The sequence below is a fragment of the Lepisosteus platostomus genome, chromosome 24, assembly GCF_059453375.1.
Source record: "Lepisosteus platostomus isolate fLepPlt1 chromosome 24, fLepPlt1.hap1, whole genome shotgun sequence".
In the NCBI taxonomy this organism is placed as follows: Eukaryota; Metazoa; Chordata; class Actinopteri; order Semionotiformes; family Lepisosteidae; genus Lepisosteus; species Lepisosteus platostomus.
The window spans coordinates 12,571,072-12,588,721 of NC_142634.1; the positions used below are offsets into that span (position 1 = coordinate 12,571,072).

General features: G+C 38.2%; 1 protein-coding gene across 2 annotated transcripts in view; it reads right to left on the reverse strand.

The window, feature by feature from the left end:
• Window positions 1-13,504: 13,504 nt before the first annotated feature.
• LOC148641687 (transmembrane protein 132C-like) overlaps window positions 13,505-17,650 on the reverse strand; it is a 173,312-nt gene continuing 169,166 nt past the window's right edge. For both annotated transcript variants that reach the window (XM_088618035.1, XM_088618034.1), the window contains one exon: window positions 13,505-15,214. In XM_088618035.1, the coding sequence (XP_088474161.1) occupies window positions 14,003-15,214 (1,212 nt within the window). In that variant the 3' untranslated portion in view covers window positions 13,505-14,002. The remainder of the gene's footprint in view (window positions 15,215-17,650) is intronic.

Below are 17,650 nucleotides of genomic sequence, written 5' to 3' on the forward strand. Positions count from 1 at the left end.
GCAATGCCCTTTCACTGTGGAAGATAAACACAGTTTGGATTACTAATATGAGTCGCAAAGCAACAGGCGATTCACGACTATGTCTGTGCTGTGAGCTCATTTTTAACTTGCAGAATGCGTCACAGGTGCTGACCTATGGCCTCAAAACAGAAATATTGCACACAGAAACAGCTGCGGATAAAAGTTGTGGCACCCTTCATTTGAAACAGTGTATTTGTCAATATCTTTTTGATTTTTATTGTACATTTATTCCTCATACTGAGCAGCAGTTAGGATTTTAGAATTTTATGATTGACACTATAAAAATAGTACAATAATAGAATGAATTGTAATAAATGAATCAGTGAGTAATTGTTTCAAATAAAAGTTGCCAATATCTTTGTCTGTGATTGTGTTCATATGGCTCAATTAACAGTTTCAGTATACTGTAAAACTTGCACTCTGCCTTTCTAATTAATTTTCATTTGGTTTCTAGCTGTTTTAGTGATTTTTTAACAGGCTAGCAAATGTTTACTGTATGTGGTAAACAGATTTTCTGCCTCATGAATTGGGATCCTTCCAATGAGTCTACACTCTCCCATTGTGTAATGTCTAATTTCCCCAGCCTTCTCTCTCACTGACACTCACAGCATGGCTGACAAGATTAGTCCCTCCTCATCAGCGCATTTGAAGACAGGCTGCTGGAGTTTAAGAAAGGTGGAGAGGCATCGTCATATTTTATCTGTGCAAATAAGACAACAGGAGGTGACTGAATCCAAAGAAAGGTGATTAAGTCACTCTGCTGCTTGAATAGTAGGTAAGACTGTCATTTGCAGCTAGAGAAAACAGAAATAATTTGTTACCCTTGGGTTTTTTTGGACATGCGGCTTTACAATTTCCAAATAACTATTGTATCTTTTTAATTCTTCACACTTTGAAAAAACATTGACTAAGGTAGCTGAGCTATGAATCACATAGCTGTGCTGTACCATAGCAGCAACCAAAAAACAATTTCTATAGACACAAAATGAATAATAAAGTTCTTGCATTGGCTGGGAAATTGTAGTAAGCACAATACACAACTGGAGCATTGTCATTATTTTTCATATTGGCTCACGGATATACCGCACAGTATATAACGCAGCAAGGACAGATCAACCTTCACATCCTTTCTCCTCAGCATTTGAAACTGACTCCGGGCTGCTAATGTGTTTCTGAGTCGCAGTCTTCTACAGCTATAGTTTAGTCCAGAGGGAGCAGTGGCATCAAGGGATTGCTGTGTGGAGGCAGCAAGTGAAGGATTAAAGTGGCATGATGAGAGGAGGAGGGCAAAGGCTTGATTGTTTACAAGGCCCAGAAACAGCTTGGACACAAGGAGCTGCATCTGAACAAGGGCCTTTCTATTCCCCGCGGCTCTGTTTGTATAACTAGGTTACATCTGAAACCCAAACCCCAAGCCACTGCACTGACAGCCACTGAGCTCCTAGCCTACCGCTTCTGCAATGGTGGGCCGAAAGAAAAAAAAAAGTAAAATAACGGCAAAAAGTATACGAGTGGCACTCCAGCACTGCGTTCTGTCAGGGCTCAAAAATCGAGCTGTGTCTCTGAATCCCGAGGGAGCTGGGAGGGAGGACAGTGATTAAGCAGCCCAGTGATTAAGCAGCCACTTGGCCAGACTGAATGCTCATTTCGATTGGGCTGGAAGCTTGCAAAGGGTTCTGGGAAAGGCCGAGGAGAGGCTAGCACCATACCAAATGATAAAATACACTGGGGTGGGGGGAGGGGGAATTTCTTTCAAGCCCATCACTCACTTGGTGAAGACAATTGTTATAGAAAGTTACAGTACTAGGTACATTGGACAATTAATTTCTAGCAGAAATCTATAATAACCTGTGAAAATTCCAGTTCACAAATTTGAGATCACTTTTCAACAAATGGGTATTCGGGAGAATGCTGTTGAACACGCACAAGCCTTGTAAAGACGACAGCTGGCTAACCACATGCAGTTCCTGTACTGAAAGTGCAGTACGTGGGGTTTTAATGTGTATTCTTCCACATCTGTTTCTGTTCCAGGGAGAATGGCAATAGTGACAGAAACAGGAAACATTTGTTTTAAGATTGGGTGCTTTTTGTAAGGAAGTTATTCAGTTGTTACTTTTTTTGGCACATTACTGTAGTGCTCACTTTATGCACCTATTTTATATTCTTTGCAATCTGTAATATTGATTGTCTGTTATACAGTAATAACCAGAACATTGTGTCTCTTTCTTTTCCTTTCAGCATGGAATAATCCTTGAACTGTTCTTTATTGTTTGTTATACAGTATATTTAAATACAAATATTTATTATTTTATGTGCATCTCTTGGCCCATTTACGAATTCCTATCAAAGTCATAGCTGTAGATTAGTCACTGGTGGAGTGGTTAAGGCTCTGGACTTTGTAAATGGGTGGTTGCAGGTCCAAATCCTAGGAGAGCCACAGCTGTTGTACCCTTGCTTAGGGGCTTCACAATTGGATCCCTCTAGCAAAACACCCACTGTCTAAATGGATGTAAATATGTCATCTTGAGTAAAATTAAGTTAAACACATTTGCATTTTGGAATCAAAGTGCAAGAGTTAATTTATTTGTGAAAAAGGAGGGAAAGTTGAAAGGATATGTGAAGGTCAAAGAGAGGAAGCCATAGGGTTTACTGAGAGCTCATGCTGACTGCTGACTTCATTGGAAGTAGCAATGAGTTTTGAAGCCAGGAACAAGAAACACAAGCAAGAGGTTACCATGGAAGTGTTATGCCACTGTGAACAGATGTATTGCTTGCCGAAGCTGATGTTAGACTTTATCACTCAGAAGGGGAGGAAAAGCACTTATATACAGTAAAGTTCTTTTGATAGATCCAGGATGTAAAGCACTCAGAAACATTCAACCAAGTACAAAACATTGCACTAATTAAGTGTGTGATATCCTGAGAGCAAGCTATTACATACAAGAATAAGGGACATTTATATGCCAAATATGCTTTTACTACTGTATATGCAGCAAAATAGCATTCATTAAAAACAAGGTGTTATAAAGTCTATTTTACTCAGTATTAAATGTTCTTACAGCTTTCAATACTAAACAGCTTGTTTAGGGATTTTTGACTATATTGAAAAAAGATAAATCTGTGGTTTAAACATGTATTTAATTAAAATCAAGATGTTTTTAACTTATTGTCCTGATAATTTGTGTATAGCCAACACACAAACACAATCTATATCTTTCATAAATGATACCCATTACTGTACTTCTTGACTTAAAACATTTATCATTTATTTAATCTTTAACTTTTGTAAAAATAAAGAAAAAGTGCATTAGTTCATACCCACTAGGTAAAAAAAGTAAGACTATGGAGGCAGCAAGATAATGTAAATTTTTATTTGATCCTTCTGGATCAGTTTATTTTCCCATTTATGGCTATTTAATGTATATGCTCAGTAAAACCGGTTCTTAAAAAGGTAATGGGGCTGTACGCTGGTGCAGTGGTTTGTTTGCTTTGGTGTTTAAAAGCTGAGCTAATTTATGCAGTTCAGTGGTGATGAATACATGTCCATCATTAGACAGAGGTGGTTTTTCAGTCAATGGTAACAAGCAGCATTCACTCAAACACAGTCATTGATGTCACCTCTCCAGAGTCCTATATACAGTATATGTAGAGAGAAGGTAGGCATTCAGATCGAATCTGAAATTTTGTCTTGAGCTGTTTGGACTCAATATGCTGAGGCAATTATACCACTGAGTAGGAATGATTGTTTTTAGATGCCAGGGGATTTTCATCTTTGTCAGAACTGACCTTCGCCTGTTGAATTATACCAGTGCGCCTACAGGCATGATTCCTCCAGTACCGGGCAGGGGAACTCTCCTTAAAAACAAAACATCCCACAGCCCTGTTCTCCTGACACAAGACAGAGATTTAAGACAGCAAAGCAAGGCAATGACTGCCGCATAAAGGAAAATCACAATACTACGTTAATTACAACGAGGCCACTATCGATCATTCCCCACGACTGACAGTTAAAATTCCTTCTTGGCTTAGCCGGCTTCCTCTGCCCTTCACAGTCCATAGCCTGCATTGAGCATTTGCAGTCCCAGAGCTTAGCCCCCAGCATCCACCCCATCACCGATAGAGTTACAATCGAAATCCTACAAAAAAGGTAAAGAGAAATCAAGCCGTTTATCAGGATGGGGGCACGGAGGGGGAGAGAGGGAGAACGGGGCGGGATGTACGTGGGGGTGAGAGAGTTTTATTTAATCTGGTGTTTTCATTAAACATAAAGCAAGAGATCAATAGAGAAACAGCAGGAGCATCAGCAAGGACCATGTAGGCAAGCCACTTGAGCAAAATAAATAAGTAAAATGGCCCTACTGCTGCACAGTGGTTTCAAAAGAGGAGAATTAAAGGCGGCTTGTTGACATGACAGCATTAGCCCTGTTTACCCAGTGCTTAGAATTAAGTAATCAAAGCAAATTGCCTTAGAGAAGCAGTTGAAATATTTACCTTGGGGGAATTGCTCTTTGCATTCAGACTGTATTTGAGTGCTGATTTAAGTATTGTTTTTATCTCCTTCTTACTCTATCTGTTGTGCTAAGGAATGCATCATACAACACAATTATTTTAAATGTTGCTGAGATGGATTCTGGTTGTGTACACACTGTCAGTGTAAGTTTCAGAGAATAGTGTAACACTATGCTATTCGGAATCCATTGTTATGACAGTATCAGTATCAAAGAATGTCATTGTGCCAAATAATAAATAGGCAAATTCAAGGCTTTAAACATGAACTATTCCAAGTACTACTAGTTCTGTTTAACACATCAGTATTGTAAGTCTTATGATAATGTAAAAATGAGATAGACAGAAAGACGAGGACAGATGCAGAAGTATATTTTTCAAAAATATGTATTCACTGTTGAAACACAGCCTACAGCTCACAACTAGCAATTCACTGAAGCTCAGCAGGTGTGAGCCTGGTCAGTACCTGGATGCTAAGGTTGCTGCTGGAAGTGGTGTTATTGGGATCATTAGGGGGCGCTCACCCTGCAGTCTGTGTGAGTCCTAGTGCCCCAGTATAGTGATGGGGACACTGAAGTGTAGAAAGGCACTGGAATATACGTACTGTAAAACCAGGGTCCTGATTCTCTGTGGTCATTAAAAATCCCAGAGAGTTTCTCAAAAAGAGTAGGGGCGTTAACCCTGGTGTCCTGGCCCTATTTCCCCATAGCTTTTACCAATCATAGCCTTCTAATAATCCTGATCTATGATTGGTTTCATTACTCTGTTCACCTCTCCACTGATAGTTGAAGGGTGGGGAGTGTACTGGTGTACTTTGGCTCCCACCACATCATCTAGGTGTGGGCTGCACATTGGTGGTGGTGGGATACCCATTATCCATACCCATAGCACCATGTAAAGTGCTTTAAGTGTCCAGAAAAGCAATATGTAAGTATAAGGATTATTATATTATTATTAATTATTTGTTCTTAGAAATTATCAAATAACTATACTTTTAGGAATAAGCTACAGTCTATGGGCAAACAGATATAAATGAATGTAAACACGTGCAGTGTGTTACATGCAGGTTGAAAAAACATTACCTTTAATCATAAAATGGGAAACGCCGAACCATTATTACTCAGAGTCAAATAGCTGTATAACATCAGATGGGTGAAGCAGATTTCAAATTCAAGGATTAAGAACCCCACTGTGCCTTTCACAGCAGATGGACCTTATTATAGAAAGAAAAACAGAACAGGGGACTGATTTTAAACTAGGACCGTGCAGGCTCCTGGGAAGCTGTGGTCTGCAGGGATTTCTGAAATACAGGGGCACACCTATACAAAAACGACAGATTAGCTTCAGGGGCGCTACGCAGCTGATTGCCAGTCTAAACCAGACAGAAAAGGTTCAGTGAAATGAAATTTCATTATGTACTCATGAGACTGAGAAATGAGGCATGGAGCTCTTCGCATTGTTCTCCGTCTGCTTGGCTTTATGCACTGAAGCGGTATTTTAGTCCAGCATGATCGCATCTTACTAATGTTTCTAGTGTACAGTTTTCTGTGCCCTTGTCAACATTTTAGACATTATTACATTGCCAGGTCAACAGATAATGATGTATGACAGGGAGGACTAATCTGGGAAAAATCTGGGATTCACAGTTGCTGTCCAATGTGTTTGCATTTGGCAGAGGTGCTTATTTTAACAACTTGGACCAAATTTAATTCTGAGCTGACAGAATGGGTGATTCTGTCATGAACAAACTAAACTTTTTAAAGTCTCTGCAGAAAAAGCAGCCTTCCAGGACAGCATATGGAGAAAATTCTTTAACAAATGAGAAACTGTGGACTTCTTGTTTTCACCATTGTACTGTACATCTATCCATTTTTCTAACCGCTTTGTCCAATACAGGGGTCGCAGGGGAGCCAGAGCCTATACCAGCAAGCAAAGGGCACAGGTCAGGAACACCCTGGATGGAACGTCAGTTCATCACAGGGCAGACACACAAACTCAAACACACACACACCAGGGCAAATTCTCCCAGCAGCCATTTAACCTTCCAGCGTGCCTTTGGACTGTGAGAAACTAAAAAGAAACAAACTCCATGCAGATAGCACTTCAGGAATTGAACCCAGGGTCTCAGCACTGTGAGGCATTAAACACCTCTCCCCACTGAGAGCTGGTGTGTGGGGAGCGTTGTGGCGCACTATGGCTGCTGTCGCATCATCCAGGTGGGGCTGCACACTGGTGGTGGTGGAGGGGAGTCCCCATTACCTGTAAAGCGCTTTAAGTGGAGTGTCCAGAAAAGCGCTATATAAGTGTAAGCAATTATTAAATTATTATTATTATTATTATTAAAGTAGAAAAATACATTCCAAATGATTAATTTTAGGCCTATAACTATGAGGAATAAAGAAGGAGCAGGTGGACAAATCTCAGAGCACTCTTATACAGACAAATCCAACCAGTAACCACTTAACAGCTGTTTACTTGTTTTCTAGCAGTGTGACAAAGGGCTGTGCTAGACCCCTGAAGCATGGCCTTTGAGGCCTGTCATAGGACATTTGTACAGCATATAGTTTTATACCAAGTCTCTGTTGTTGTTATTTCTGTGTCATATACTGTATACCATCATATTTTGTTGTGTACCTACCTCTTGTGGATCCCCAGTGTGCTGGTCTATTCCACCATCTTGTATCAGATTACAGAGCTTGTCGACCCACCCCTTTAAATGGAGGTTCACCTGTCCATCAAGAGTTCCAGGGGCGGGGCTTATAGTACATCGAATGGCCTTGCTGGTGGAGTAGTTGCTGGTTAAGTTTTGTTCTATTGTTTGTTTGGTTTCTCTAATTAACCCTGTATCAATTTATTCCCTGATGGTACAGTGTTGTTTCTGCTTGGCTGACTACTTAATGCTGGGTTAGTTAGGCAGAAGCAGCATTTTATCCAGCAGAGAGAAATAAACTTAGAACATGAAGAACAGCCAAGTGAATTTGCAACATAAAAGACAGCGTTAAGAATAGCATTCTTTGATTGTAATTCATGATCATCAAGTTATTACATCAGAAAGGCTCTGTCCTTAAGTATATGTAAAGAACTTCAGGTGTATAAGCAGAATGGACAATAGAAAAAAAAATCAAAATATAATGAGAAAAAAGGGGTCTGATATAGTGGAGAAAAAAAATGAAAACCTTAAAGTGACCCAATTCAGTAAATCCAGAATAGGTTTTTTTTTATTATTATTATTCCATTGACTCAAATAGAGTATACCGCCAAACTCTCTCATACACAGGTAATGACATTATTATTGGTGTTGTAACTAGTAAGGTCCACATGGTATTGAAACTAATGACTCATACAGTTCATGCCATTTACTGGTTCTGGAAAAAAAAACCTGAACAATACCTATGAATATGTAATGTAATAGTTCTAGATGTAATAGTTCTGGTTTCTGACCTTTGCATGAATTTTGATCTTAAAAAAAACCCTTGTCATTAAAATTTTGTTTCAGGCATTATTTCCATCTCACTTGTTACAGTTCTATTTAAATGCACCCAGCAGCAAATCATCATGTAAAGAACCCATAACGTGGCAGAGTGGCTACTGGGGTGTTGTTCCTATATTGATGAATACTTCAGATTGCTATGGATTGCATTCCATATGAGCTTGTTGTCCTCCATGCGAAATTAAGTTCTGCATGGAAACATTTTTCAGACACTGCTAGGAAACTTGTAGTGCAGAGCATTTTGTGTAGAAAAGATTAATATGCTTAACAAGGCTTATGAAGCACTTGACAGACATAATTTTTTGTTGGTCAAAATGATTTAGGTGAATGGAATGCATGTTTAGAATGTATTTTATGTCAGTGTTCATGTTCTGCAATGTGCACACAGCATGTTAGCACTTTCCATGTCAAGCCCCCTTGATATCAAAGAACGGTCAAGTCCTATGCCAACAAAAATGGTGACCCGATGAATTGAAAAAACCTATATATTTTATATAGCGCCTTTAAAGGTGGCTTCTCAAAAAATAATCATGCCGGTTAAATAGAAACTTGGCAGACATCATCAACAGACAAAGCTGTATAAAATTTGCACCTGAATAATTGCTATGTTAATTTCTGCACCTGCAATGCATTTTAAACTGTCTTCGGAAAAAAGAAACGGTCTTGTGCTCCAAAAATTAAAATTAAAAGTTAATTGATCAAACCTTATACTGTTCGTACAGTATGAGGCTAATACCACCAGAATGAACATATGTGGGAATAGAATTCGTGCACTTCCTTTGTCCTACGTACCATTTGTTCAATTAGAACAAATTCATGGGGAGAATACCATGGGCATATGATTTACATTGATTCCTGAATAAACCACTGTGGCTGAGCAGCTGCCATTTAATTTTCACACCTCTAGCTACCGAATCTCTCGACCTGTTACCCACTTGAACCAGCTTCAGCCAACTGCAGCGGAAGTCGGCAAATTCCATGGAAAACCAAAGGTGTTTCTGATTCTTCTCCTCCCCTTTAAACAGCTTGGTAAGTTATGGCCTCTTACACTACTTGCCAATGAGCCACATTATCTTCCCACTGCCATTTTGTTTGGAAATTTAAAAATCAAAGTAAAAATCAACATTTCATCTCCGTGTTGCCATTTCCTTTCCCCTCGCACAAACTGCTAATGTCAAAAATTGCTTGTTCAATTTGTTTTAAAACTTGATAGGGTATCATTGTAATGTTTGTATGTTTCATTTTTGTTATAAGATCAAAGTAAGCAATTGGTGCGCACAGTGCTTAACAGAATTTTACTTAACCAAAAAAGCTTTTCACTCAACTCAACTCATTTATTTTACTTTGAGACCACGGTTTCAATACAGTGTGGAATACAGAAACATTTTGAACAGTTACACAGCCCTCAGATAAATCTTTCAACTTTTAAGGTCTAATATACAGTATACCACACAAAAGCCTCAACTATTACTGGGATATTAATGTTGATTGATAGAGATTGCCCATTTTAAAAGAGCATCTGAAAATATCATCATTCCCATCTTCGACTAATGTTTCCTGTGAATGTGATCTGGAGGTTAATTAGACAATAATTGCCATTTGAGTTGTAAATGGTTACAATAATTTTGCTTGAAGGACCGATAGGAAAATGTCACATTAACATGTAGTAAAACCATTATTTAATTAATCTGCCCTTTCACTGTGGGAATTTATGCCACCATCCTGACAATTGTCTAAAGCAGCAGAAACTGTGCCAGATTTAATGCCTTGGAACAAATCTTTTGTGCAGATGTAGCTGCTGTGTTAACATGTCATACTTAATTCACCATGCAATACAACATTAATGATATAAATATATACAGCCGCCGTTTGCTTGAGGGATGCATTGTGTTTAGGCCTTCATTGGTGTCAAAAATCAATTCTATTCATACTAATCTGAATGCTGATGCCTAAGTCCTAATGCCTAGATATGGTTTGTGACATTTTTAAATATAGTGTGCATTCTGAAAATAAGCTGAATGTGATCACCAGTTTCTCACCTGTTGTTGTAAACACATGATCCTTATAGTTAAAATAAAATTGCATTGTGATTATTCTTGTGAGTGCTTCTATTTATTTTCTGTTTTTTTCTGCATAGAAGTATTCTATTTCGTGATCAGATTTTAATTAGCTGAAATACAGGCACCTTGGCCTTGCAATCCATATCCATTGCTTCTGTTGTAGCGCAGCACTGCTCCCCGGCTTTACACAATTCTGTTCTTTCAAATGTTCCACCAGGGAAATATCCTTGGTTTCGGCATAATAAAGCTTGCTTAAAATATAAAAATCAGGGCTTTATTTTTTATTTTAAATAAAATATTTTTATTTCTATTTATTCCAGGGAAAAGGTAAAACACAACAAGAGTAATGCTGGCAACTTTTAAAATGCCTATCTCATTTTATTTTTAAATGAGCTTCATTCTTCAGAAGCATGAGTGAAACTCAAACCAAAGGACTGGAATAGAACCTACGTATAAATGCTTTTTAAACTTTCTTGCACTAAGGATTGTGAAAGTTTCGAATAAGCTACCCAGCCATCCCACGGAAGCTGAGATCTGGCATTTTTCATGAAACAGCTGGACAAAATCCTGGTATCAACAAGTGAGAGGAGCTTGTTCAGAACATTTCTTAGTTCAATAGTTTAAAATGGCTCTTCAAGCACTGCAACCAGAATGCATTATTTATCACTAACATTCCAGCTTATCACTTACCTTTCCAGTGTAAGTTGGACAAGTTGTTGGACTGTTGAACTCCTGAACCTGCAGGCATGCCATCTTCATTTTCTGTATGTCCAGTCCAATACAGAAGGGCAGACACTCTCCAGCCTCATGCAAAATACAGCCCACTGAATCCAGGTTCACATAACATACAGTAGGTTATCAGGTTCACAAAACCAATAGGTTTTCCACAACTGTAATACATGCCTAACTTTCTCAGCTAAAATGTCAAAAAAAAAATTATTACCATAACATTTTGATTTGGCTGATTTTCATACTGTGAGTGACATAGCAAGTATCTCTAATTTGGGGAATTTTTGTAAGCCAATGTTTCTATGGCAGTGAAGACTTCCTTTCAGGGTATTGATTGTTTAGGGTGCATGAAAGAGGAATGATTTGGAAGACTAGATTAATTCACTAAAGTACTCAGTACTATTTTGAACATTGTCTACATTTTCATTGTCAATACCATTAATCCAGCCTGTTATTTCAGAGTTCCATTACTTTCAATCTTTAAATGTCTGTCTTTCTGTTTATTTCTCAATTACTGTACATATACAAACCCCAATACAGATGTAAGCAGTATTTATACAATTAATTATAAAATACTTATTAGGACATTGAAAAAAATCTTAAGATGCGTTAAAGAATAAAATGTTAGAAATGTGAACATTATTTTCTAGATAATATTCACTTTGTTGAAAAAGATATTTCTTTTAATTCAACTTCATGATACCAGTAATTACTTTGAACTCGGCATTCATCAGATACAGACTTTCATTAAATTACATTGGTTCAGTATTTGATACTAATACAGTTAGGTTTCAATATTCCTCAGAAGGACTCTACTGAAAGGAAGTCTGAGGTGCTACAATGAACCTGCCTATAAAATTGGCAAGGTAACAGAAAAATTATGAGAAAAGTTCTCAAAATGAAAGCAAAATCTGAAGATTTTCCTAGAACTTTCTGCATAATTTGTCACTTGGGAACAGAAAAAGATCCTGAACAATCAACATAACAAGGTTATTCAAAACGTGGACATTTTAATGCATGATAATGTCACTGTACCTACAGTAATATACTGTAGAAAACATTTAAGGCAGACAAGTGACAGTCTTTTGGTGCCTCTTGAATACTCAAGACACCCATTTCTTAAATTAGATCAGTTTCTTTCTTAGCAGCCTAAAAATTGTTTAATATTAGACTTGCAATTCAGTAGCTTAATTTTTTTAGTTTCTTCACTTACTGTACATCAAAACAGGTTATTTTAAGAGAAATGGGTGGTACCATAATCAAAATAAAAGTCAAATCTTCCTTCATTAAGACAGTATGTCAAGTATTTTTTAAAGAAAAAAGCATTTGTATCTTGAAAGAACAGGCAAATATTTCATTCGTACTGGCAAAAATAGTCAAAATAAAGTTGCTTTTTATTACCTTCCTTTAATTATTTAGGTTGCTGTATTAAAAGCCTGATTAAAGGGGAAATTCTATATTGGGATTGCACAGATGGCTATTTTGGCAATTCAGTGTCTAATTATTATTTACCGGACAGAGCCCATTTCTCATTAAATTCTGCAACGCAAGCCAACTGAACAGGGCTGGTGTTTACTTCTGTTGCAAATACTTCAGTACTAAGCTTTTGTCAAAGACTGGACATTTTGTAAGTTGGGGCACGGGTCAGACAATAAATTGTCAATTATCCCGACACACTGCAGTCTCACTGTGGCAGTTCTTTCATTAAAATAAAAGCCAAAGCAAAAAAAGCTACTCATTAACCCCACAAGAGAGTGAAGGGAGCATTGCGTGCTATCACCAAAAGTCATTTTAAATGGAGCAGCTTTGTAAAGGCATTTTCAGCCAGATCTACTTGGAATTCATTTATAATCTTTATTCAACATTTTCCGTTCATTAGTTCACAGTCTGTGCTCCCTTGTGTTGTATTATGAATGATAATGGAGTAGTAAATACATAAATCATTAATATATAAATATATCAGAAAAAAAACATCAGTATATTTTTTTAAAGCCGGGCAGAGAAAAACTAACATTGGCATTAGGAAATGAAAACATGAGAGGTCTTGAAGAGCTGTGATCTACATGTGTGCACCACTACAAAAAAAGAATATCAATAGCATTGTGGGACTTTCTGGTTACAACATCGTGTTAGTCTTCCAATTCTTTAGCCTTTTAAACATTTCATGCTTTTTTCTATTACCTACACGCCCTACAGAACACCAAAGTGGTTACTGTACATGTTGAGGTAGTGAGAGTTTTTTAGAGAACATACAAGCTCAAAGCAGATTTACTGCTTTTCTAAGGGTATCGCTATACAATACTTTCAAAATAATTTATAAATCGATGTGTGAAGCTTTGATTCACTTAAAATATTGTAATCACAACTGATTTTAATTAATTTTTTTTCCCATTATTGCTGTTTGCAAAGACAGGAAGAAAGACCTAGTAAAAATACAGCTGGGAATAGACTCTTACACAGACAAAATACTGTTAGAGATAAAATGATATATTTCTTCTTTGGGTAGAAAATGTTCTATTTACAAAGTTATTTAGTCTGAAAATTCTTCCATCAAAAAAGGATCCAAGAAAAAGCTTTTCTGTTGCATTTCAACACCCACATGTTGAACATCAGTTCACTTCTATTTCCATGTGTGTTTTTTATGAATTGCACAAGGACCAAAGTCAATCTATAAGACGTGGTAAAAAATAAATTGTCAAACCATTCTATGTGCATTTTATTTACAAGTTTTATACTTGAACAATATTACATTCTTAGAATCTACAATTCATCATCTGCATATTTTTAACATACTGTAATTGTAGTCAACAAATTTGCAAGGTTGGGAAATCTGAAGATTTGATTTTCACTACAGCATGAACAGTAATAAAAACAAGTTGAATGATGTTTAGGAGAGAATAATGCAATGTCTTATTGATAAAACAAGGAAGCCGGCTCATATCACGTGAATGTGATTCTTATATTCAGTTCTTTAAGTTCCCCAAATATTAGCCATATTGTATTCTTCTTTGCTTAGTTATGATGAATGGGCCTTTGGCAGTTCCCATGGCAACAAGGTACAATTTAACGTTCTGCCATGTTGTCAGACTGAGGCACCTCCTATTATAGATTCAGTATAACCACTTTAAAAAGGACAGCCAGGTCCACCTCCTTATTCTGAAGGCATAAGGGTGAGTAAATAACAGTCCACCGAAGGCTATGCAATATCCTTTAAAACACTGTCATTTAGCCTTTCCATGTAGTTTCTTAGCTCTTTGGAATCCCCCAGGTCTATGTCTTGGCAAACCCATTTAATGTCATCATCCTGGGCCAAGATGATAGGATTAATGGACGGGCAGCCATCATCAGGTGGGATTGTAGTAAATGTTGTGAACTTCACGCGCTTTCTTTTCGTCGTGGGTGAATTTAACGACTCGCTTTTGTGGTCTTTTCCATTGGTACCACATCCAGAGTCGGCAGACCGATGCACTTGTCCCTGTACGTGTTTCTGAGCCGACCCACCATTCAGGAGATGGCTCCCTTCCTCAAAGCTGGCCCCTGTGTCAATCATGGTGGTGTGTTCATCCTGCTGTGGGGACATCCCAGGGGGATTCTCAAGAAGCTCTGTCTCATTTCCAAGCCAAACCCAGTCGTGGGCATGGTTCATGGTCTCCTGCCCTTCCATGGGAATTTGCTTGTGTCTGTACTTCAGGGCGTATGAGATACAGTTAATGAGGAATACCAGGATAGCCAGGCAGAACACTCCCAGCAAGGCATACATTCCTATCTCCAAATCGGTCAGGCCTCTCGGCGTTTGCACAAGATCACTGTCCTGCATGTCCTGGTTACGGGGAAGATCCACCTGTGCAGGGAAGTTAGAGAAGTCAATGGGAATGTTTTGGATTTGGCTACCATCGTCTGAAAGCTTGTCACCATCTGATGTCCTGGTTATGGTGGTCCTGGTGGTTGTAGTAATCCTTCTCAGGAGACTGTCCTCCTGGTCAGAGATTGAACTCCCGTAATAATGCATGTCCATCCCCGTACGATCCTGCACCGCTGGTTTTTGCCGCCGGTCGCTGGCACGGTTCTCCAGCTCCTCTCCATCCACTCCATAGTCACTGCTGCTCGCTTTGGAGCCACTGTCATTCTGGCCAAACTTCACCCTGACACTTCCACTGCCGGAGGCCAGCACGCTTCGCCGTTTCGACTTCTGGCAGGGCTCACAAATGGTCATTTCCACCTTCACCAGAACTCCCTGCCCTTCCCCTTCTGTGACAACCACGGGCCACTTCCACACAGAGTCCTGCTGGACAGACACCACTTTTTCATTCAGGGAAGCGGCTGAGAGGACAAAGTAGTCCGAATTGTAGATGTCTAGAGGCGCCATTGAGCCATCGCTAAACTGGATCCAAGCACTGATCACTGCTTCCTGTTGAGAAAATGAATAAAAAGTCACCACGGAGAACAAAGATTAATTCATTCTTTCATTCTTACAGGATGGGATTGTACAGACATTTCAAAGATTTAACAAAACATATAAAATGTATAAACTCTCAGGTTCTAGTATCATCATTAGAAACTGCAGTGGTCAACAGGCAATATTCATATTTTTAATCTTAAAGAATCTAAAATAGCAGCCAGAGTAACAAACTGATTTTTAGCAATATGTGATGTGCACATTAGTGAAAACAGGTAACACACCAATTTTACTTGCATAACAATAATCAGTAATTATATGACAATAAGTGATTATCACTACTATTACACTAGTAAAAGAGCTCTAAACCAAACAAACTGAGGCCTCCATTTCCAGTGTGAATGTTTATATGGGTTTCCACTGGGTGCTCCACTTTCCTCCCACAGTCCGTAGACATACTAACAGGTTAATTGGATTCTGGGAAAACTGTCCCTGGTGTGAATGTGTGCGTCTGTGTCTGTTGTGCCAGTCGCATGCTGGGACAGGCTTTGGCAACCCTGTTTTAAAGTGCTTAGAAAATGGATGGATGATATCAAATCCAAGACTCACAAGCAGCACAGGGTCCTATTATATGTGGTTAGAGACTGCCTGTTCAACACATTGATATTTATGACAGAATGCTGCTAGAGAAGCAAACAGCACTTTGAGGCATTTTAAAAGAACAGAACAATAGGGAGAGCACTTTTTGGAGGACCTGATTTAACGGGCAACATGTTTAAGGACAGCAGTATGTTTTATGAATGAGATAAATACTGAAGAGAACTTTTTGAACAAATAATGATTAAATAAATCCCCATCTTGAATTAAAGGTATTCGTTAATGTATTGTGCCGGTCCCCACCCTGGAAATGCTGTCTGCTGTACATTCCTACATTTCCCTCTTCCAACAGAAACTCAGTATGAAAAGCAAAACCTCTGTGTTCACAGTGCCCCCTTGAAAAAAACACTTCAACATAATTCTCAGTATATATAAAACCTTCATTTTCTCCCACAAATTTCCAGCTTAGCCTCTCTTTTGACATCTCAATTAAAAGTACCAATGTAAAACCTCTTTCGTTTACTTACTGTATCTCCATCGCAACATCTATTATTCAGCATTTCTGTATCTGCTTCATTATTCTTATGTCGGTAGATTTGTTTCAAAGCCATTTCTAGACGTGACGGTATGAAAGCTGTTTATATCTTTCCATAACATTCTTTAAATAATGGATTAAAAAAAGACAGAGTGCAGTTTAAAGGGTAAGACTGAGCTTTGACAGCTGTCTCTGAAATAAAGCATTAGTTTTGAAACATGACTTTTTACTTACAAGCCAGTAGATGGTAAGTTTTCTGTCATCACATAGCTAGAATATGATCTATATTGCATCCTGAGGGTGCACAACTCTATACCCTGCTCTTCTGTTTCAGCAAAGATGATGATGTCAGCGCACCGGCCTCTTCAGAGACAAACCTGTGAACCCACTCTTAGGACCATTTGTAAACTACAAAAATCATTGAGTTTAACAGAGTTTGTAGGATTATTGATCATATCATGTTAAAAACAAGCCTCAATTGTTTTCACACTAAATGTTTGCATGTTTGATCCCAGTGTAGGTCGATGCCTCTGCTATTCCTCTCCTTGTCCCTGTGGTTAATACTATTGGCTGAGTATCAGTGTTTGCGCAGTGAGGGCTCTGTTGTCAGTGCTATGCAGCTCTCAGTCAGTAACATGTCCCTCTCCTGTTTTTGGTCACATGTTTGTGTTTTGTTTAGAGTTTATTTTTAATTATGGCCCAAATTTCATAATAATTAGTAGCAATATTGCAAGAAAGAGACGTTTGCCTGCTCATATTCCCATGTCAGCCATTTCCTCTTACACATTTGTATATTTTCAATATCTCCCAGGTTTCCTTGATTTTACTGTACCGTCACTCACAAAATTTAATGCAGCAGCGGCCAATTGCATTTTGAAAAAAACAAACCCAGTTTATCTGCTGGTACAATACCCTCAGTGGTGTATTTAAACTGAAACAACAGGGGGCATCACAATGCTGCACAAGGTTTTATACCTATCCTTGGTTCTAACAAAATTATACAGAGAGGGTTTAAAAAGAATGAAATGAGTATTAGATAGCTATTGTTGTGTTTTTAATGCCTCTCAACATACATAACACCGCTCCATCTCCTCTGGGGTTTTTGCTACATGGTGCATAACAAAAACTGATGTTTAATTCAAAAGCACTGACAAGTTATGTCTGATCATATCGAACTGTCAAAAGGCATTTTTTATTTTTTTAATCATATTGATCATTATACAAGAGCTCAATTTGATGTTTTGAACATGTAGCTTTTCATTTCATAAAAATATCAAGAGCCTTAAAAATAATTTGTTTTTTCTGTCTTTAGAGAA